At 41.2% G+C, this 22,410-nt stretch overlaps 1 protein-coding gene across 8 annotated transcripts in view; it reads left to right on the forward strand.

Annotated features, from left to right (window-relative positions):
• Positions 1–675: 675 nt before the first annotated feature.
• The window catches only part of YAP1 (Yes1 associated transcriptional regulator), a 93,560-nt gene continuing 71,825 nt past the window's right edge, over positions 676–22,410 (forward strand). For 2 of the 8 annotated variants that reach the window (XM_054188214.1, XM_054188215.1), the window contains exons 1-2: positions 676–1,286; positions 4,267–4,514. In XM_054188214.1, coding sequence (XP_054044189.1) covers positions 966–1,286; positions 4,267–4,514 — 569 coding nt within the window. In that variant the 5' untranslated portion in view covers positions 676–965. The remainder of the gene's footprint in view (positions 1,287–4,266; positions 4,515–22,410) is intronic. The other 6 variants (XM_054188216.1, XM_054188217.1, XM_054188210.1 and 3 more) reach the window with 4 other exon arrangements.

Below are 22,410 nucleotides of genomic sequence, written 5' to 3' on the forward strand. Positions count from 1 at the left end.
CTGCGGGATGGGGAAAAAAGTGCGTCAGGCGCCCCGGCCTGCACCGACCGACCTCCAGCTTTCCCCTCTATCGCCCCTCGCCCCCAGCCCCGCAGGCCGCGGCCGCCCCGACACCGCCAGGTGAGGCGGGGGCCGAGGGCCGGCGGGCCAGGCCCGGCCTCCTGCTGGCCCCGGGAAGGGCCGGGCCCCACGGCCTCAGCCCGGCAGCTGCCCTAACGGCGCCCCAAGGGGGTCCCAGGCCAAGCCACCCCAGGCCCCGCGGGCGGGAGGGGCCCAGCCGCTGCCCGGCGGGGGAGAGGGGGGAGCGCAGCCACCCCCCCGGCCCCGCGGCCGCCTGGAAGTCGGGATACAAGTTCGGGAGGGAAAAATAAAAGTTCTGGTTGGCGACACCGCTCCGTTGCGGCTGAGGGCGGGCGGGCGGGCGGGAGTCGGGAGAGGGGCGGGCGGGCGAGCGAGCAAAGAAGTAGCGGGGGGAGGGGGGGCGGCGAACCGAGGCGTGAGGCGACTGCGGGCCGCGCGCGGTGTTGGGCCGGGGGGGTCGCGCAGCGCCCCCCCGGGCGCCCCTGGAGCGGGAGGCGGTGCGGGCGGGCGCAGGCAGGAGAGCTGCGCGGCGCAGGCTGGCTGTGTCGGATACGGTGCGGGCGGGCTCAGGAGGGGCGGGGCCGGCGGCGGAGAGTGATTCGGGCGGGCGTAACTGCGAACTTTTGTTTGGAGTGTTGTGTGAGTTAGTTTCCGCCGCCGGGACAGAGGCGCCGGCCGGGCTGGGCCGGGCTCAGGGAAGCGCCGCACGGTCAGAGTTGTTTTGCCAGTTGCTGCGGCCGGGTCGGTTTCCCCGCCGAGGGGCGAGAAGCACCGGCGACAGCAGGACGAGCCGCGGCCCGGGGAGCGGGGCATGCGGGGCTGGGAATCCGGGCTCTGAGCCGCCGAGCCCCGCCAGGGAAGCGCCGGGGGGTCCCGACGGAGCCATGGATCCCGGGCAGCCTCAACCCCAGCAGCCGCAGCAGGCGACGCAGCCCCCGGCCTCGCAGCAGCCGCCGCCGCCGCAGCCCCCGGGCTCCGTGTCGGGGGCCCCGGCCGGCGCGGCGCAGCCCCCCGGTGCGGGGCCCCCTCCGGCGGGGCACCAGATCGTCCATGTGCGGGGCGACTCGGAGACCGACTTGGAGGCGCTGTTCAACGCCGTGATGAACCCCAAGGGCGCCAACGTGCCCCACACGCTGCCCATGCGGCTTCGGAAACTGCCCGACTCCTTCTTCAAGCCGCCCGAGCCCAAGGCCCACTCCCGCCAGGTGAGGGGGGAGAGGGCGGGGGGCGACCCGGCCCGGGAGAGGGGGAGGCGGGGGGCGGCCCGGCCCGGCGCTCCCCCATTCCTCCCTCCCCGCCGCCGTCGAGCTCCTCCCGGGGGAGGCGTGTGGGGGAAGGGGCCGGGGCGGGAATCCGCCCTCCGCGGGGCTGAGCGGGGCGGGGGGCGCCCGGCCAGGGTGCTCGATGGCTTCCTTCCCCTCCTCCGCCCCCCCCCCTCCCCCCCGCTTCCCCCGGGGGCGGGCGCTGCGTGGCTCCTCGCCCCGGGGCGCTGAGGGGGAGCCGGCGCCGCGGCGGCCGTTGGCTCCGGCCCGGTCCCCGGCGGGGCCTCGGTCTCCACATCCGCTCCGCGGCGGGACCCGCGGCCGCTCGCTCGGCCTCGCCGGGGCCGGGGTGGTGGTGGGGGCTCAAAAAACTTAGGTGAAAACCGGGCGGATTTCGCTTTGGGGTCTCATCCCGTGTGCTGAGGGGGGTAACGAGGTTGTGCCAAACTCTACCCCCCCGCATCAAACAACATGGATGTAGCTCTTCCACCATTTCATCGCGGCGCTGGGCTGTGGGATGACACCCCCACACACACACACACACACACACACACACAGAGTCTGTCTCCAGAAGTTAATTCCCGAGCCGCCCTCCGGCTCTGAGGGCGCCGGGGGTCCGCCGGGCAGCGGGGGCAGGGCCGGTGCGAGGCGGGACCTCCCGGGGCCGGGGGATGCGGGGCTGGGGCCGGGGAGAAGGGGGGGATGAGGGGCAGGGCCGGCCCGGGGATGGGGCGGGGGGATGCGGGGCTGGGCCCGGGGATGGGGCGGGGGGATGCGGGGCTGGGCCCGGGGAGGGGGGGGAATGCGGATCAGGGCCGGCCCGGGGCGGGGGGGATGCGGGGCAGGGCCGGCCCTGGGCCTCCGGCAGCGTTTGGTCTCGGAGCAGGGTGACTTTTGTGCCAAAGCGAAGCGCCGGTGCGAATACGACGGAAAGTTAATGTTTAGGCTGCTGCTCCCAACTTTTTTTGGAAGGAGGCTGTGCCGACCCTGAGTGTTTTATTAAGTAATGAACTTTGTTGCTAAGCTGTAAAAGAGGTTTTATTATTGGCAATTGTCACTTTTATCTGTGCAGCCAGTAGGAGTGAAACTCGCTCTGTGTACTGGTGCCTGGTACCCTTGTTGTTAAGGGTCTGTCAACATTTCCATTATTAAACTTCTGTTTTGAAGGATTTATAACTTGGCCTCGGAGGTTTACTCCAGGCTGAACCTTGGCATAGACCCTCTCAGCCTAGGAGTTAATTCATTTTCCAAATACTCGAAAAAATCAGTCTGGCCTTCATTTTGCAAGACTGAAAAGAAAATAGAAAGGGGTGGGGCTGAGCTGCTTCTGTAGTTCTGCTGGCTTCTGGCTTGCAGACCTTTAATAACGTACTGAAATCCAGCGAGGAACTGGGTTATTACGTATGGCCGTGCAAATCTTATCGCAGTTCCGCTGTGCACCCCTGTGAACTGGGATACATCCAGCTAACACTTGGTGCTGTGTCCTGTTAAACGCAGTATCTGCGGTTAAATAGCTATCGTGTTTGAAATGCGCTTAACGTGTGTGACGTTCATGCAACTTGTACTTTTAAGCTTAGCGTTATCTCGCTTGTGTATGTTACTCTCCATCTGTAATGCATATTTGATTGGGTCACCGCTCCTTGTGGCAGTCGGTGCCTCCTAAAACATAAACTCGAAATCTAGCCAAATAATTTGCTTCATTGCGGACTGCCTTTTAAAATAAGACTGTTTTCATTTTCCTTTTTGTTTAGCTGTCCCACAAAAATATTCTGTTCAACAGGAAAGGTCTGTAAGTTTCTATAATTCTCCCTGTTTCTCAAGAATTAAAATGCCGCAGACTCAGTTGATTTGCAGCTTGTGTATTTTGTGTAAATGTAAGCTAATTCGTTTCCAATTTAATACATTAAACTTCACGCGTGCTTGCACACAGATATAGTGAAACAGAATTGTCAGTCTCCGTAAGAGTATATAAATGGGGCCTCGTGTGGTGCAATACCTTGTGTAGGGAGGTGTGGCAAGGGCTGATACGTGCATCTTATTACAGGTGCCTGTGTTGTTCTGGTGTATCTACAAAATCAATTAATCGGTAATTATGTAAAAAAAGGTCAATATTATTTTAATCTAGTTTTCAGAGCTGCTTTTTCTGTTCACGGTGGACACGCATTTGCTACTGGCAAAGAAGTTCTGTGTAGTTACGACTGGTGACTCTGGTGAATGGTTTTGTGAGTCACTTCTGATTGACCGGTTCAACAGTTTGCTGCAGCTTTGCTTTGTGTAGAGCGTGGGCAAGACTCTTTATACGCTTCCAATACCCTTAAAGTGCAGTTTGTGTGCGGGTTAGGAAATTTTGTGTTCAGTGTTGTATAGGGTTTTTTATGGTTGATTTCAGGAGTCTTCCTCTGTTGGAGCGCACTGCTGTCAGTTGGCATTTCTTTGTTGCTTTTCTCCTTGTGTAGTCATTTGAGCCCCTGCAGAGGGTGTATGTTTGGGTGTCCTTGCACCCCCATACCCCTGTTCCCAAAGGAGAGTGGGAAATAAACTCCCCCAACAGAAAGTGGGTGCGATGGGAGTGGGTGGGTGCCATCCGGTAACGAGCCATGCAGTATGCTCTATGAGGTCTGCTGATGGCTGGCATGTTTTTTTTCTTAACCCTGTACCAAGGCGTAAGAACTAAAATAAAAACTAAAATAAAACTAAAGGCACTTAGCACATACTTACAGTTAATATTTCTTGACTTACACAAGGGCTTTTGTGATGCTAATTAACCAACCAACTTGGAGGCTCTCTTGCACAGTAACTACTGGAAAATAAGCAGAACTTTAGAATTTCTTCTGAACGATTCATTTAAAGTGAAATGTCGTCTGACAGCTGCATTCCTACTGAAATATAAGAATCTTAATGGGAATAATTTCATTCCTGGCAGGCCAGCACTGATGCAGGGACAGCAGGCGCCCTGACCCCTCAGCATGTCCGAGCTCATTCCTCTCCAGCATCACTGCAGCTGGGAGCAGTTTCTCCAGGGACACTTACACCCTCTGGAGTAGTGACTGGACCCGGAGCTCCATCTTCTCAGCATCTCCGCCAGTCTTCATTTGAGATCCCTGACGATGTACCTTTGCCACCAGGTTGGGAGATGGCGAAGACACCATCTGGACAGAGATACTTTCTTAAGTAAGTAAAACTTATTTTCAGTTAGCTGTATTTCTGGTGAGTTTTTGTTTGTTGGTTGGTTTGGGTTTTTTTTTTTTTTCAGTCTTTGATTTTTAGTAAATTTCATTGTGTTTAAAATACGTGTGTACATATTTTTAAAAACATGCTCCACTTCGGTATTTCTCCTGTATCAACTCTCTGCTGTTTCTGAAAACTGTGTGGTACTCTGAATGTTTATCCTGTCTTAATCTTAGCTGAAGAATGTTGTCTGTTATATTGTATACTAAAGATCAGTGAAATGCGCATAGTGATTTTTAAACAACGTGACTTTTGGATTTGCTGAATCTTGCCAGAGTTCTCATGCAGGTCGAAATATGTTTTACCTCATTTTTATGATACAGAGTGAATTTAGAAACTATTGTAGCGAGAATATTACTATTTTTAGTAATTTTTTTACTATTTTTTTACTAAGGACGATTGTGTAAGTATGCAATCAAAACATTTTTGCCTACTCTCTACTCATGAGGAAATTAATCTATGTGTTTGATTGTGGTATTTGGGTCTGTAACTCGTAACTCCTCTACGTTCCCTGCGGTGAAAGGGAAATTGCACAAAGTCTAACATTGTTTCTTGTTCCTGCAGCTGTAGCTTTTTCACACAGTGAAATTAGTATCACCTTTTCTATAACTGAAGAGAGGGTACACATGCCAGCCATCTGACCCCTCATCCATCAGGGAGCATTTTCTTTTATGCTACGTAGTTTTCTAAAACAGCAGGAGCTTGTCCTTCTTTCTGAAAGTGTGCCCACCAAGACTTATAATGGGCTCTTAAATATTTTGACTATATTTTGAACATTTTATTTAACTGCACGTCTCTTAAATAACCCATTGTATGTCATTTCCAGGGCTGGGAGAGGGAAGGGGCAGAACCGTGTGTTATTTATGTAAAACTTGTTTCAGCCAAGAAAAACATCTTTATCCCTACCTTTCTTGCTAAAAGATTGTCACTAATATGTGCGTTTGATTGAAGTAGTTGATTTTGTGGCTTCAAAAACAAATCTACATCATCTGCAAGGAAAATGGAACTTGCAGAACTTCTTAAAACTGCTTCTTGTCCCTATAGCAATGGTGTTTCTATACAGAGAAAGTAGCATCCCTTTTTTTTTAACTGAAGTTACAGGAGTTGTCTGGATGCAAAAATGAGCATTAGCTATATAGATCTTGAAGATGTGGTATTTTCTTCAGTGGAGTTTAACAAATCGGCATATTCTGGAATGTGAGCTCTTCAGTGGGCACAAATAGAAATTTTTCGGAACTGTGTAAGTTTACGCCATTTGAGAACTGTAGCTCATTGGACCTTGAGGAAAGCACAGACTGAGTTTTGAAATGAAAAGCAAACTTTGTTTTGACTGTACTAGTGAGAGCTCTTAAAGAGCAGCTTATGAAACATGAAAAATGGATATTTGATTTTAAAGTTTTACTGTCACAAGCCTTTGGTTTTGATAATGCTGTACATTTTACAGAAAATAAAACTGAGAGATGCGAAGTTTCTTCAGTGTCTTATAATCGATTCTTTTAAAATTATGCTCCTTCAGGTAAAATCAGAGCAAAAGATTTGTTCTTGGAAAGCTTTTCTGCAGTTTCATTATTACCGCAAAAAAATCTTTTCCTTTTTTTTTTTTTCCTGCAAGTTTTTTGTCCTTTCTTGGTGTCCTGGTATCCATTTCAAAGGGTCAGGTTTCAGCAAGAACAATAAAGAGCCTGAGACTGGAAAGTACACACAAGTCTGGCAAACTCATCTGCATGAGCAAGATCGTTTGTTCTCAAGCAGACATCCAAAGTAAATGATTGAAAGAGCTGCTAGCTGTGAAGGATGTGTCTTGAAGGGGAAAGGAGTGGAAACAAACCAGGTTGTTAGGAAGAAAAATAAAGGCTGTACTTTTTGAACCTCTCCCTGCTGGGTCACATGCTGACCTTGGGAGATTTTAAACAGCTTAATGGGCTGTTTTCTTTTGGCTTTCCTTGGGTGATGCTGTGGTATGGGAGAGTCTAATGAGGACAGTTCTGAAGGCTCTGTTCACACTTGAAGAACATCTGTTGTTCCTAAAAGGTTGGTTTAATACTATCTACAGGTGAGATCCACCAACTTCATTGGAGTTCATGAAGATTTGGGGGGGGGGAGGGGGAGCAAAAAACATTTCAAGTACTAGCAAAATGTTTGCATTTTATGTTTAGGAAATCCAAAGAAATGTAAGAATTATTTTTGAGTATTAAGTTTGTATTTCAGAAGCTTTTCTTAGTGTTGAGTTCTCTCTCATACCTGCAAGCCTGTTAAAACTCACATCTTCTCTATACCTTAAATTTTGCTCGAAGCATGAGTACTAAGATTCCTGATGCTAAAGACATTTAATGCGGTTCCTTCTACCGTATGCAGATTTTTGGTGTTTCTTCCAAGTATTCAGCTTTTTTGTTGGATTGGCTGCATTGCTCTTTGTTTCCATTTGCTCTGTTCTGTAGCCACTCCATGAACAGTCTGGTAATCAGGCTCTAGAAAGATCTTTGCAGAATAGGTAACACTATTAGATTTTTTCCAGATGTCACTAAGCCTTATGGTTATAGTTATCATAATATACTACAGTGCAAACAGAATAATATTAAATTGAGTACCGTACTTAATACAGTCTGGAATATAGTCACTTCCACTAACCAATGGGTCAAGCACTGCAAACGTAGTAGTCTGTGCAAAGAAATGAAAAAAGTGTGTACGGGAGAGAAAATACTTGTGTGTAGATATAGATACATATGCACAGAGTTATTTGGCCAGGTATTTTAAATACACACCACACACGTATCCATATGTATTAAAGGAAGGTGAGAGTGGTAGTGTAGGGTCTGAACTAGAACTACTCTCGTAAATCAGTCTGTCATCTAGATAAATAGAGCCCTTTACGTATGAATGCCCAACATATGATTTGCCAGAATTCCACTCATTAGTGTTCATCTCATTGTTAGGAGTAGGACTCCGGAGCATAACTTTCTGTTAAGAGAAAATGCAGATGACTTTGGCCAGTGAGTTAAGACGTGCTTGCTGTACAGCTGGTAAAACTAATAGTGTTTTTTACTGAAACTGCTGCTTAAATAGAACTCGTGAGTGAAGGCTTGCCTGGTTAGTAAGTGGTCACGTCTGAGTCATCTCAGCATTGCTTTAGCCCATTCTTAAACACGCAGTGAGAGAGGCAGTGAGGGAGACTGGCGTGGTTTGTGTGGAGATGTCAACTGCCTTGCTTTTTAACCGCTTCCTGTTAGCCAGCTGCTGGTTGACATTTCGGTGAACTATGGAGAAAGACAGGGGATCGCTCTCTAGGCAAAAGATAATATGCCACGGGAGTGGCAGGCAACAGCTTGCAGAAGGAAAAAATAAGTTTCGCTCAATCTTAGAATTACTCTTCTATCATTCTAACTTAGTGTTAAGCTTTTAATTCTTACAAAGCTTGTGTAATACCTCTTCTTGTTTTGTAGCGTGAGGAGAAGTTAACTGATTGTCCAGCAAATAAGTCTTGTAATTATTTTTTCCTACAGGAAGTAGTTCTTGCAAGCAGTTTATCAACAACTTCCTATTTTTTTCTGTGAAGTGTTGAATGACTTCCTGAAGGAGGCCAAGGTGGTTTTCATTAGTATCTGTGGGTTTGTTTGAGGTGTTCACCCATCTGGCAGAAACCTTAAAAATAGATTGCTGATAGACATTTCTTATGGGCTCAATACAGAGGTATGGCTTTGGATGTTATGAAACCAAACCGTTTCAAGATAACAGGGAAGTTTTGTTGCTATGCTTTTATTTTTTTTTAATCTTTTCTCATATAACACATGAAAAGTATTCAGCAACTGTGTCAAATTTCTCTTGCATCCCTTTTTTGCCCCTGGCTGGAACCACCCACTACACTAATAATTATCTGCTCTCCTCCTCACCCCTCCAAATTAATCTTAGTCTTCCAGGACAGAAAATGTTTATTGGAAAAACTGCCACACAGTTGAATATTTTATTGAATACCTTAATTTCCTGTGGAAATGCATATTCAGAATCATCAGTTAACATGAGTCCTTGTGTTTATGGTTCTATAGTTCAGGCTAATTTGTCATTAAAAGAGCTATATTATTGGAAACCAAAACTGCAACCACTGCTTTTGATGGGTTTGTCCAGTTTTTCATGCTTTTTATACCAAAAAGCAGTTGAATATTTTTCTGTTTGCTAAATTTTTTTTATAATACGTCAAACTAATTTCATTTTTATATTGATGATTTCTGAGTGTTTATGAAAATAGTCATAAGAGCGATGATCTGTCAGTTTCAGAACAGAGCTGGAAGAAAGAAATACTAGTTATAATGCTTTTGAAGTAGACATACCATGCCATGGTATGTTTTTGGCAACCTGAGATAATTTTTTTCATCTTGGAAGACAGTCATAGTACTACTAAGTGTATATCTTTCCTTCTGCCTCTTACTTCAAGAGTCCCATGAAAGAGCAATGATACAGACTGTTTTGAATTTGCAGTTGTACTAAAAGATTTCTGTATCTTTAAAAGGGCGGCGGAAGAATGAGGGGGAAGCTGCCTTATTTGTGTTAGCGCTGAGACTGAGCTGGGAGGGGGATGAAAGTACATCTCAGCCCTCTGGATTCGGAGGACTTGCAGCCAGCCTAGTGGGTGGGCATCGGTGAAAGCAATGGCACACGGTGCTTGTCTTGTGTTTAGTTTTGTTTTGCATAAGAAAAATTGCAAACGATGATATCCGTGCATTCAATACCTCGCCATACAAGGTGATTTTACAAGACTGTTCCAAAAGCAGTTTGATAGATGTGATTTCAGGTAAACAAAAAACATACCCTGTGTTTTCACTAATGTGTTTTCCTTTTATTTATAAGTATATTGGCATTTATTTTCTGGAACTGGGGAAGAAAATAGGATCTGTGGCAGTTAGTTGTAACTTAATTATTAAGTTATCTCTGAAGATTTTCTTTTTTTTTTCCTTCCTTTTTTTTTTTAATTGTCTGTTGATCTGTACCTTTCTTCCTCCCACAGGTTTTGCCTTTCGGTATGTCTCGTAAAAATAATCTTTGCACTTAGTAGTGTCTGATTTGGTGCTTATTGAAATCTTCCCATAAACTCCAAAAAGCACTGGATTAAACCTCTACTAAGAGCCCCTAATACTGTAGGGAAGCATACGCCAGAGGTAGAAAATATAATGTGAATGCAATTCTTACAAATCTAAATAGGATCTGAATATATGTTCAGTGGAGAGAGAAAGCAGTGGCATACTTGGAAAAATAAGGGTGTTTTAACTTAATGTTCATTAAGGAGGAAAACCACAGTTGTTTCAAGTAGCAAACCTAAAATTAAATCTTTCAACTTCCCTTATGGAATTGGTCAAAATTACTTCTGGTTTAGCTGTCGAGAACACTGGTGTAGTTTTGGTTTATATGCTTTAAATGCCTAATACTGTTTTATAGCAATGCTTTCCTATCTTTTGAGTCGAATTTGAGATCAGCTTTATCTTACTGTGGTCTGAAAACTTTGTGTTACGTTGGAAGCTATAATTGTGACCAAGATCTTCATTAACTAGTCTTTTATAACGAGAAATCTTAGAGTCTCTCCGATCAGTAATAAGAGGAGGCTTCTGATACAGGTTTACAGAATTTCGTGTACAAAAATAATGCTTCTGCAATTCTGCTTATTGAAGATTTTGTCAGGTTACGTTTGTCAGTTTGTTTTTGGTTAAAAGTAGTAGCGTCAAGGTCTGTGGGAGCAATTACACCGCTGTGGAACCACTTCTGTTTTCTCGGGTCTTGACCCCTTCTAAAGACAAACAAGGATTTGATATAAATCAAGATGAGTGTCTTCTGGACTCCCTTATCCTTTTGCCTTTCTTCTGTATGTTGAAGATGTCAAAGAATTATAGTTGTGGTTTTTTTAGTAGTCATCTGGTTTGTAGCATAGGGTGATCTGTAACCCATCAGTCACATCATGGAAATTCCTACTCGATAGAAAGCAGTAAAATAATAAGGGGATGTTAATTTGAAAGTTCCCATGAAAGTAAGACAGGCACTACCCCACCAGTTTTTGCAAAAAAAATACTTCTGTTGGGTAAAACACAGTTGAACTGGTCAGTAGCATATATGGGTAAAATCATACCTACTTTTACAAGATTCACCTCTTACTCTCTCTTATCTTTCCTATTCTGGAAAAAAACAAAACAGTAGCTTTAAAATACCAAATGTAAAACCTCCATTTATAGTTTGTTCAGTTTCCCTCTGCAATTGTGGCAACAGCTGCAAATTTTTAAAAGCTGACACAGAGCAAGTGAGGTAGATTTTTCACTTAGTTCATGCATTTTTACAGTAGACTTTCAGAGAAAGTCACTTATTAGCACTGGGAATGGTGAAATTTTTAACTGCAGGACCTAAATTGGGTCACATGTAAAATTAAAGCAGAATTCCTAGTTTGCCGCTGAAGAAACATTTCCACGTGTCAGACATAAGCAGTTACTGGATGATGCCCAGGACAGCAAGATGCGTTACTCAGGGTTGAGATACAAGATTAACTGTTAAAACTAGTCTGATACTAACTACAAGCAATTTCTTTCAGGCTCTTGATTAAAACTAGACACCTCCCCCCCGCAGCCAACCAAAGAAAAAACCAAACCCGAAAACAAGGTAAACAGCTATAGCGAGCTGTCAACCAAAACTAGAGATGTTTCTCTTCTTTTTATATGGGGCCAGACCACTGCGTGTGTTTATCTTCGTAGCTGGGAACAAATTCAGATGATGGAATTAGATTTAGCTTAACCTTTTGAAACTGATAGCTACTGAGTTCTCCTATTAATTTTGTGTCCTGGTGTTTTTATAAATTCCAACCTATTTGCATTTTTGTTTATACAATTCAAACATGCATAGGCATGGATTAATGGTAGAACTCACTGTTTTTCACTATTTTTGTAAACGCTGTTTCTTCTTTTAATGTGTGGGTCTTTCTTTTTTCTTTTTTTTTAATTTCTTTTCTTCCCCAAACAAAGCCGTGCATGATTATGTAAACCCTAGTATTTAAATGACTCAGTTTCTGTTGTAAATTCTGAAGAAAATTTCACTTGGCTGAATGCAGTGAATTTATAGGAGATTTCTGTGAGTGGGTGTCCTCTGGCAGGTGTCCCTAGGACATGGTCAGGATACCATGTATTTGACCCAAGAGAAAGCCCGAATTGTCTGTAGGGGAAATCTGACAGCCTGGGGGTCAGCATAATGTGAAACAAAGTTCTTGGGAGGAGGCTGTGTATTGGAATGTTAACAGATAGAAGCCACGTAGTGTCAGGAACTACTCTCGCGAACACCTTGCTAAACCTCATTTTGGTATAAGGCTGTATTGGGAAATTTACCAGCTAAATTATATTTTTTTTTGCTAAGCATTTAAATAGGAATCTAGAGCATGGGGGAAACTTGTCTTTATTATGAAAATGGTACCTAATAGCTATTTTTTTGTAAATAAAACTGAAGTTTTATTTGGAGAACAGGAGTTTTTGAGGGGCGTGACTAAACTGTGTTGCTGTTTCATGACCTCCTGAAGTGCTTCTTGGACTCTGTTTTCTGGGATTCACTCTGCTGGTGTTTTATTTGGCTTTTAACTAAGTTACTTCAGGCTGTGTTTCAGGCAAGTATAGCTATGTTTTCTAAATTGCTGGTTAAGTCAAGCTAACAATATAAAGCTGCCTTGTAAAGTAAGACTTTTACCAGTATACTGCCTGTCAGTCACACCAGTTGCTAAGGAAACAAAGCTGTCTTGAAAACAGTCTTGGACTTTGCTTTAATTTCACTGATGAGACTTTGCTGCGTCATAGTGAAAGACCAGATCCTTTTTGAGTCTCTGACATGCCGTTTGGTAACTTAGATCAGTGTTAGTGGTTTAGTTATTGATTATTACATTGAGGTTGTGAAGCCAGGTTTGTTTGTTTGTTTTTTTCTGGTGAACTGTTTTATAGGAAAGTCAACTAAAGGTCATTTGCTATTGCTAGTTTATCTCCAATGGGTTCTGATTTATGGAGAGCTTTGTTAGAAGTCCATCTGCACTATGCAAGTTATTTAAATAGTGTTACTGCTTTAAGGGTGCCTTTCCCTTTCTGATTACCTGTTGTAACTGAAATGCTAAGTAAACTTTTTGCCTTTTCTGGATATGTTGTAAAATTAGACATTTATGATGTAATAAAACATTATCCGAAAGCAAACAAGCATAGGTTGTATAGACAAAATGGAATTCTTTGGGTAAAGGAAAGAAATGTTAAGTCAGGTATATTTTCTCCTAGGATCTCACTTTTCAATTTTTTTTTAATTTTTTTTTTAATTTGTTGTTCCTATTTGAAAAGCTTGATTGGCAGGTCCTCTGCAGTTACTTTCATTCCAACATTTACATAGTCTTTTTAGAATGGTGAGAAATAGAGTAAAAGAGACATTTCTTTCCATATTTACTAGCTATGCTGGTGGTGTAGTTAATAGAGTTGGTAGACCTAAATATCCGATGCACATGTAACTCAGTGGTGATTTTTGTTTTTTTTTAATTAGAAAACCTTTGTCATTGTCAGAGTAACCAGCTTTGCATGACGTAAGGATATGAAATGAGATATACTTAAAAAGGTGTAATCGGATGTATAAAAGGCTGTTACGAGGAAAAGGTAAAGGACTTGGAAGAATGTTCTATGCCCAACTTCATAGGACATTTTTGTATACATATGAAAAAAAATGTGTTTACAGGAAAAAAAAAAAGTAATACTGTGCTTTAATTGGAGTTTAGGTGTCCATTGACTTTTGTGCTGGTCTTTGGGTCAGGATGAATTAGACTCATTGAACAATAAAAAGTTTTAAATACTTCCAGTCTTCATGAAAACAGTGAATAGCACATTCCATGGTTACAGGGCTTTGTACGCATGAGCCTGACTAAGCTAAAACTGCCTGCATTCTAGTTTGTGTATGGATAGATTTTTGAGAGCTTTTTGTTATGCTGCTGTTGACATAATTATATGTATCTTATCATCAGTGTAGAGCTGTATTTCATTGTCCTACCTTCTGTCCCTAAACGCATGTACACTTAATTTCCATCTGTGTATGTCACTTGTTTAACACTTGAACTGAAGTAAGCCTTCCCTTTCATAACTGGTCTTTCAGATTTTAACTTTTTACAGGAATCTCATTCTGAAACTATTCTAAAGCAGACCTAAGATATTGGGGCCAAATAATTACTAGGTAACAGAGGACAGGAGCTTTCAGATTTGTGGTATTAGAAGCACTGTTCTAATCTGTATGCTTGTGGGGGTTTTTTTGTATTTTTTTTTTAACCGTAATGACTAATAACTGGGAAAAAATCTATTGTATTTTTCACAATATCCTGATAATTTAGTCACTTTGTAGGCATAAGGAAGAGAAAATGTGAAACAGACCTTAGCGTAAACAGTTAGTTAAGAATTAACATTTTAGCATCCCTATTAACAAGGTCAAAGGAAGTCTTAATTACATTCTTCTTAAAAACAGTTTGCAATTCAAATTTGTGCCCCTTTTTTATTACACTGTTAGGTGGGTCTTGACACGATCAGCTTTGTACTATAGAGGTTTGTTGAGGAACTTGGACAGTTCATTGTTTTCTTAATTAATTAAATGTCATCTGTATGTGGTAATGTCTCCAGGAAAAATCAATCTTAATTCAGTTTCATAGTTGCGGTACCCATTTTCCAACTTCTGGTTTTAAGGTTCCGTTGGAATAGCGAGGGGGGAAGCAGAAGGGGAACTTTTTTTTTTTCTTCTTCTAGTGCAACTATTTGTGTGGGTTTTGCTCAGGGCTACAGTTTGAGTCCTGTTCATGCTGTGATGGTGAGCAACTTGGAGATTGCGTGTGAACTTTAATTGATTCCTCCCCTCTGCAGTCCTATTGGAGTAGGAGTGTAGACCCTGGTCTGTGCCAAGTTCTGCCCTTTTAAAATGGTCTCAAATGCTTGTTCTGTGGAACCAAAGGGGGAGGATTTAAAGGATTTCTTAAGGATTTTCTAAGCCAAGGTAACAGCTAACTTACCATATAGTTGAGGGAGTTGCGATGAAGTGAAAACTGCTGGTTTTTGAATAGATAAATTTTATGTAAATATGGAAAGAAATCTTTTATCCTCACAAGAAGCTGTTTAGCTCTTGTGCAGGCAGAACTAGTTCGTTTGTATGGGATTTATTTGAAATACAGGAGATTCTGGTGCTGATTCTTCTTGCATTGCTAAGGTCTGCACATAATTTGCCTATAACTTTGTAGAATTCTTTATATGAAAGATATAAGCAAACTTAGAATTTTGCTAATGCGTGATACTTCATAACTAGCTGAAATAACCAGCTTCTCTCCAGTTTCTGCAGATAAATATATTTGATCATTATTGCCCTTACCTGCAGTTGTGTTATGAAGTTATGGGAGCTTAGAATACTAACCATTCAGTTACATACCCACTGTTGATTAAAATATTCCAGCCCCACCTACCATATGGAGGTAGCTGTGCCTGTACTTGGTCTCTCTTTGCAAGACAGACCTGTAAAAGAAGTAGATGCATGCGTTCTTTTATTGTATAGGATGCTGTTCAGTTCTTGAATTCCAGCTAAAAATCTTTTGTCTGTTTTGGAAGCTGCAGAAAAATAAGATGCAAATTCTTGTAAGGAATTACTTTTTCAAACTGTTGAGTCCCAAAAGAGAAAGTTTTATTAAACTAAGATGCACAAACTGCAGTGCAGTAGCAACTGGTGCTGTCACATTGTGCTTCATCGAGCAGTCTTTTCATTTGCACTTCATTAGGACTGGCAGCTTTTTGTTTAGGTTAGTATATCACTTGGATACTGTTCAAGGTAGTATTTCTACTAGAGAAAAAAATACTTATTTGTCAAAGCTATCAGGCTGTTTGGCGCATGCTCCTGCCCAGTGTTTTAAATCAGCTGAGAATTTCCTATCTGTTACCCCTCTAGTGGATCCTACCAAGCCTGTATTTGGCTTTTGGTGGACATGGCAAGGCTGAACTGCAGAATTGGATGATAATGCTATGTTGCTTCATATAGGTATCTTTTTGTGTAGTACATCTAAGGTATACTTATAATGGTTAGGCGAAGGAAAAAATTCGGAAGGTGATGTGTGGTAAAAGTGGAGATAAAAATTAGGAGTATTGGCAGTAGGGAGGCAGTAGAAGTAGCTATACTGTTCTTCCTAAGGCTTAATATGCTGTTCTTCATAAGACGTTCAGTTTTAAAACATAGCAGCTGCTGGGACCTGCCAGCTTTGCTCTTGTTAAGAGAGTTTTTTTGCAGCATCTTTTTAAACTGCCTGTATTGATTTATATTTTTTTTTAAAACTGTCCAAGTGTCTGTCCAGATCAGTATTTTGTTGCCAGTAGTGGTCATAGGCACGTTTCTTGGAAAGACCAAGAACAGGGAAGGCATATGTGATACTTTCACTGAGAAGTCTCCCAGCTCCCAACTGTCCACCAAGACTTGTGCTGTGTCCCTTTGAGGCCATAGAAACTTTTAGCATCTGCTGCATCCTTTGGCAAGGAGTCTCACTGGTTGTCCATCCACCGCACAAAGAACCGCCTTTGTTCTGTTTGAAGCTTGGCTCCCATCAGCTTCATTCAGTGGTGCCTAGTTCTTATTTTGGAAGTGACAATGAACAGTTGATGCATATTTGTTCTGCTCTAGGTGGATATCTTTTCCTTTGGAAATTAATCTCTTCTGAAACTTAGAGTCCTAACCTGCTGGGTCTTACTGGGGTAGAAGCTTTTTTCAGTGATCCCTGCAGCCTTTCTGTAAGCCTTTTCCAATTTTTTTTATTTTTCAGATGAAAGGTTTAGAATGTTTTACATAATCCAACATTCTGAACCTTTCATCTAAAAAAAAAAAAAGGTAAAAAAAAAATCAATTTATTCCTTCTGCTGCTTGTCCTTTCATTCTATATACTTTTGTATTATTATTTTTCAGTTCTTTGCAGTTAGCATCAAGAGTAAATTTGTGTCATTGGGAGACTTTGTGATGCTCCTACGTTTTTTTTCTTGCATAGATCTAGCATATAGGCCCCTGTGGAAGTTGACCAGAGGCTACCTCTGGTACAAAACCTGCTGATTCCTCTCTCCTGGTTTTGGTGTTTGGTGTTGTGTTTTGTTTTGTTTTAAATTTCTTACCAGTAACTGTTTGTTCATGTCATATCAGGACCTATCGTTATCCTGTAGCTGCACGTTTTTGTTTGTTTTTTTTAAACACTTGCAGTTCCTAATCAGATCTTTTAGTTATTGGTTTCTGGAACTCAGTGCCTGCTATGATTGAAGTTGAGTCTTCTGTATGAACTTTGGGATGCAAACACCTTCGGGTGCCTTCACCTTGAAAGGGAAAAGTCTTCTGCGCTTCCTTACGGCTTATGTCTAGGAGCTGCTCCAATGAAATGGAAGTATGCTGGTAAAAAAGTGATGCTGTGCATGCCACTAAAAACAATCCAAGTGAAATTTATTTTTAGAGTAAAGTATCTTATCTTCTGGGTGATACTACACATGTATGTGGGTTTTTAATTGAATGGATATGTCATTAGAGAAGTAAGCAATGCCAGGGTATTTGGAAGACAGGTTATGTTTCCTCATAGACTCAGTTCCAGCAGTGCTGAAGTAATGTTCATCTCAACTTTGTTTTGGAACTGTCATTTTGTATTCTACTTCTAAGTTTAGTTACAAAATAGCTTTTGTCAATACCATGCCTTACTTCCTAGTGTCTCAGTACCACATGCATACAACATATTTTTCTGTGTCATGCAGTATGCCTATACATATCGGTTCAGTAACCAAAAGAAAAGTATTTGCCTCTCCAAATTTCTGAGTTTAAGACTGTCAACCAGCTGTAACTGGTGATATTGAATATGTTGTTTCAAATGTGGCAATCGGTAAATCATCAGATGGTAAGGGACAATTGTCTGAGTCCAAAAAAAAAAACAACACCTAAGTGGTTCTGATGGAAGCTTTGTTTTCCCAGCAGTGAAAGTTGATTAAATCTGCGTTGTTTAAATCTGTATTAAATCAGGATTTTAGGGTCTTAAGTTGACTGGAAGATTCCAAGAGCCATGAATTTACCAGGTGATCTAGACATGGTTGTTTTTTGTTGGTTTCTTTTTCTTGTTCACAAACACTGCCATTAGTGTCCTTATTATTATCTAGCCAACCTAGTATTTAGTGAAGGTTGGTCATCCATCCAACCTTCTGCTGAAAGCACGAATGTCGCTAATGCTAAATCAGGTCAGAAGTGACTGTTTAGCCAAGTCTGGAAAACCTCCAAGGATGGAGATCCCACAACCTCCCTTCCTTCTCTTAAATATGCTCCTTCAGAAAATGGTTCTCTGCAGCAGAGCAGAACATCTAGTGCAGTTCCTGATGGACAACTTCCACCTCATGACTTTTTAAATAGTCTGTATTTTCTCTACTAGCCAAGAAAATGAAATGTCATTCTTTTGGTAGGATTTTCTTGGGATTAAGAAAAGAAAAAGAGCAATTAAGAAACTCGCCCAATCTGTTTCGTATACCTAAGGTAGTCATGTGCGGTGACATCCTACATCCCATCTTATATGAAATAAGTTGTCCAAGTGACTGTGCTGTACTCTACAGTCTTGTATGTGTTCAGTAATTCTTACAGGGACTTGTCTTCCTGGAATGCCTGGTTGATGTATATCAGTTTTCTAGGTTATTGCTTACTGTTGTGATCATATTTATGCAATTCATTTCAATGTGCTTGAAGCTCTGACAGGCTACTGGATGTGAATACAATTGCATTTCAGCTAGCACGTGACATGGCTTCTTAAATGATCTATATGGTGTGTGTTAAGTCATAATAGCAGGGAATCCTATTCAAAATAGAAGAAATTGCTGCTTTTCTGTGAAATCATCCTCTATGTTTGTACTCTTGGTGTTCTGTAATTATGCAATTCTGCAATTATGTAATTCTCTGCAATGCAAAACCATATTGTTAACATTTTGTGTGGACAAATAGGTTGATTCTACATTGCTTTATCCCGGGCAGCTTCAGACAGGATTTAATCCATTTGTATTGTCTGCAATAAATATATTTTAGATTTAACTGGAGCCCGTTTTTACTCTTACCCTGTGACTTACGCAAATAATATTTTGATAAACCTTAAAATGGCTGAGTTGAATGTTAAAACTACATTTACAGGAGAGATGAGGTAAATATATTTTTTAAAAGTGGTACTGAAATGTGTTTGGGGTTTTTTATTTATTTTATTATTGGCTCAGGTTTCTAAGCAGTATTCTTCTGTTCCTAGTTGCAAACAATTTAATTGTGACTATTAAACATAGTCATTCCAAGAGTAAGCCAGTAATAAGGCATAACATTTATTCTTGTGTTCCTTAAATCCAGATTCTATTTTGAACCTCCAGAAAAGTCGTCCTTTTGGGTTTTCAGTTAATCTCTACCCACATTCTAGTAGCTGTGGTGGTGCTCAACAAAACTGGCTATTCTTTATCTAAAATTCAGAGAGCTGACTGACTGCAGTCCTCAGGATAGTTTGTTTTAAAAGTCTACAGAATTTCACTCTAAAAATTGTATTTTGAGATATTTGGTTTTAAAAAAAACAACCAAACAAAAAAACCCCTTGTTTTTGAGCTCCTGTAGCTACGTGGTCAGTATCTTCTGTTGTGGACTCTGTGTTCCCATGCTGTTTATAGAAGCACAGATTTCATTGAATGGGAGTAATCTGAAATGGTATAAGATGGTTTATTTCATTGTCTTTAACGGAAAATGTCAGTCTTCTGCTAGGAATACGTGGTACATAAATGGGGGACAGAGGAAGTGGTACAGATCGGTTGGTGTAACAAATTGTTGGCTTGGAGTGGGTTTTTTCGGGGGGTGGTGGTTATTGGGCTTTTTGGTTTTTAGTAAATAAAACCATGCATTAATATGTAGCTTAACATGAACTTCAAAACCAGCAAATAAAGTAATGGGGAAAAGCAGTTCTTAATGAGCCACATGGAAGAAAAAAAAGTTAAAAATCATTGGTGTTTGTCTGGCTTGTAAACTGAAATTGAAGAAGTTTTATTCTGGACATCTGTGTAGACTTACCACCTTCCTGTTGCACAGAAACTGAACTAGGGTGACACAATGGTTCTTCCAATCCTGCCAACACACATCTTAGTTACTTAGGACTGGCAATTAAAAAAAAAAAACAAAACAAAAACCAAACAAACAACAAAAAAACAAACAAACCAACCAAAAAAAAAAGGCATACTTTAATGCTGGATAGGTACAATATTTGACTGTGGTCTGGTACACGTTTGGTAGCTGATACTCCATGGTCTGAGCTTGGTTTAAAAAAGTTCTAACAAAATGTGTAAACTTGGCTTTGCTGCAGTTACAAATTTGATGTGTGAACTAAATTCAGCTGATGTCAGCAAGGTGTGTGTGTGTGGTGGTTTTGTGGTTGGTGGTGTTTGGATTTTTTTTTTTTTTTGGTTTGGAGTTTTGTTTTGGTTTTTTTGTTTGTTTGGTTTGTTAGTTTTTTTAATGGAAAAAAAATAATCTTGGGCATTGAATTGAGCTTTTAGCCAGTATAATGTGTTATCATATTGTGGATAATAGGCTAACAAAGCTGTTAGCCTATTGTATAGAATCTTTTTTTCCTTGTGATTTATCACAGCAGCAAAACCTCTAGCTAAACTGGAATATCTGAAATACTGTGAGTTTTGGGAAGAGTGCTGGGAGAAAGACAGCTTGAATTTTTGTCACTGTATCAAAGTGTTTAATTTTTAAGCCTACGAGTGCTCAACAGAGTTTCTGTCTGTTCAAGCCTTTAACAGGGTTTAAAATCTGCACAAAATCAACATCTTAGTGTAGACAACTTTAATGAGGGATCAGAATATTAATTTTAGTTTCTTAAAAATGTGGATTTTGTACACTCCGTGTTCAAAAGTTACTACAAGAAAAGCTTACTGAGCTCAACTAATGACTGACCTACAAGTGATTTTTTAATACTCCCACAGCACCATTCTCAGTAATAATTTGATTAAAGCATGCTAAAAATAAAATGGAGGAAAAACCCCCACTTTTACAAAAGCAGAGTGGTTTAGATCTAAAGTAGGGTATTAATAAATATTCTGAGTTGTTCTATTTTTAAGTGGGATATTGAATACTGAAACTTGTATACGTAGGCAGCACAACTCTTAATAAGTAGGTATGTTGCGACTCTGTTACTGGTCCAGGTAAAATCAGAATACGTACTTGTCTGTCCTCAAAAGTTCTGTAAGTACACCTGTGCAAGCGAAAACCTCAGATGTGCTGATACTCTACATCAGTAGAATAAATCATAAAAGGTGCAAGCGTTATTAAGAAAAGGGTAATCACATAATTTTGTTCATAACTGTATCCACACCAGGGTTTGGGGTTTTTGGGGGTTCGTGTTTTGTTGGGATTGTTGTTGATTTCAGGGTTTGGTGTTTGGTTTTGTTGGGTCTTTTTGGTTGTTTTTTTTTCTTTTCCTGTTGAACAACTTGCAAGAAAGTTCTTGAACAGCTACCAACAAAATTGTAGAGCAAGGTTTAAATTCATACAGAAGGTAGTGTGAGGGAGAGCTTATAGGGAGACTGTGATAGAAAGGAACCAAAAAAATAATGCAGAATTGGCATTTCTTCATTTCTCCCTTGAGTTGAAGCAAAGTTGTTCCACAAAAGCAATAAAACAGGTACTGATTTAGCCTAGCTTTAAGTAGTGATGACACTTTTAAGTGATAATTGCATGCCTATACAGTATGGTGTATTATGCTTTTCAGTGACAAAACTAGCACGCTACAGCTTTATTTCCTGTAGTCAAGTCAGGCTTGATAGAGAAACCGAAGAGGAGGGGTAGGCTTGTTTTGCGCTGTGTTTTTTTGCTCAGGAAATACAGGTGGCTGTTTTGTTTGCCAGAGGCAAAGCAGGATGATGAAGAATACTGAATGTCTGACCAACAGGAGCTGATGTGGGGAAACAAGAAAACAAGAAACATGTAGGTGCAGGTCTGCTAGTAAAGGAATTTGTCAGGGTTTATTCTTGGAGGAACTGATACTAACAAAGAATTCAAGCCTGTACCATTGTCTGTCTTCAGATATTCTACTAGATGTTTAAAAGCATGAATAAATGGTAGTATCTTAAAAACTTTCTAAAGTTCAGTGCTTTTTTTAAAATCTGTTCTTCTCTGTTCCTTATGTAAATAGTTACTGTAGTTACGGTTCATCTCAAACACCAGAATAAAAAATGAAGCTGTTCCTTGCTACGCACAGCTTCTTTTTGATTTATGACTTGTTCTTCCAGTTGACCAGCTTGGTTTAACTGCTGTGCTTTGTAAAACTAAAGTAAACTTCGAATGCTTTAATTAACTTTCCTACTATATGATGATAGAGCAAATAGTTTTGGTGTATGTGTTCATTACAGAAAGATGTATTCAACTCGTCTGTGAACCTTTTATTTGCCCGTATCGGATACGTAAATCAAAAGGTATACGAATTTATTTTAACCAGAAGTCAGAATTGCAACATACAAATACGTTTTAAGAAATAAATGCCATTAAAATTCTCAATGTTCAATATAGAATTTCAATGATCGACACATCCTTGGAATGAAAAAGGTATAGCAGTAGATATTTTGTGTAAATCCAGTCAAGGACTTTGCATAGCATGAAATTTGTGTTCTTTTAAAGTAGAAATTATCAGGTGTGCCCGAGATCTAAAGGTTGTAATTCTGATTCTGGATTTTTTTTTATTTGAAGTTATTTAATGTGTTTTTAACAGTCTTTACAGAGTAACTTTATGCAGCTTATCCAGTTTGACAAAAATAATAAAAGAGAGGGAAGCAATATT

Source organism: Rissa tridactyla, chromosome 1 (genome assembly GCF_028500815.1).
Source record: "Rissa tridactyla isolate bRisTri1 chromosome 1, bRisTri1.patW.cur.20221130, whole genome shotgun sequence".
NCBI classification, from domain to species: Eukaryota; Metazoa; Chordata; class Aves; order Charadriiformes; family Laridae; genus Rissa; species Rissa tridactyla.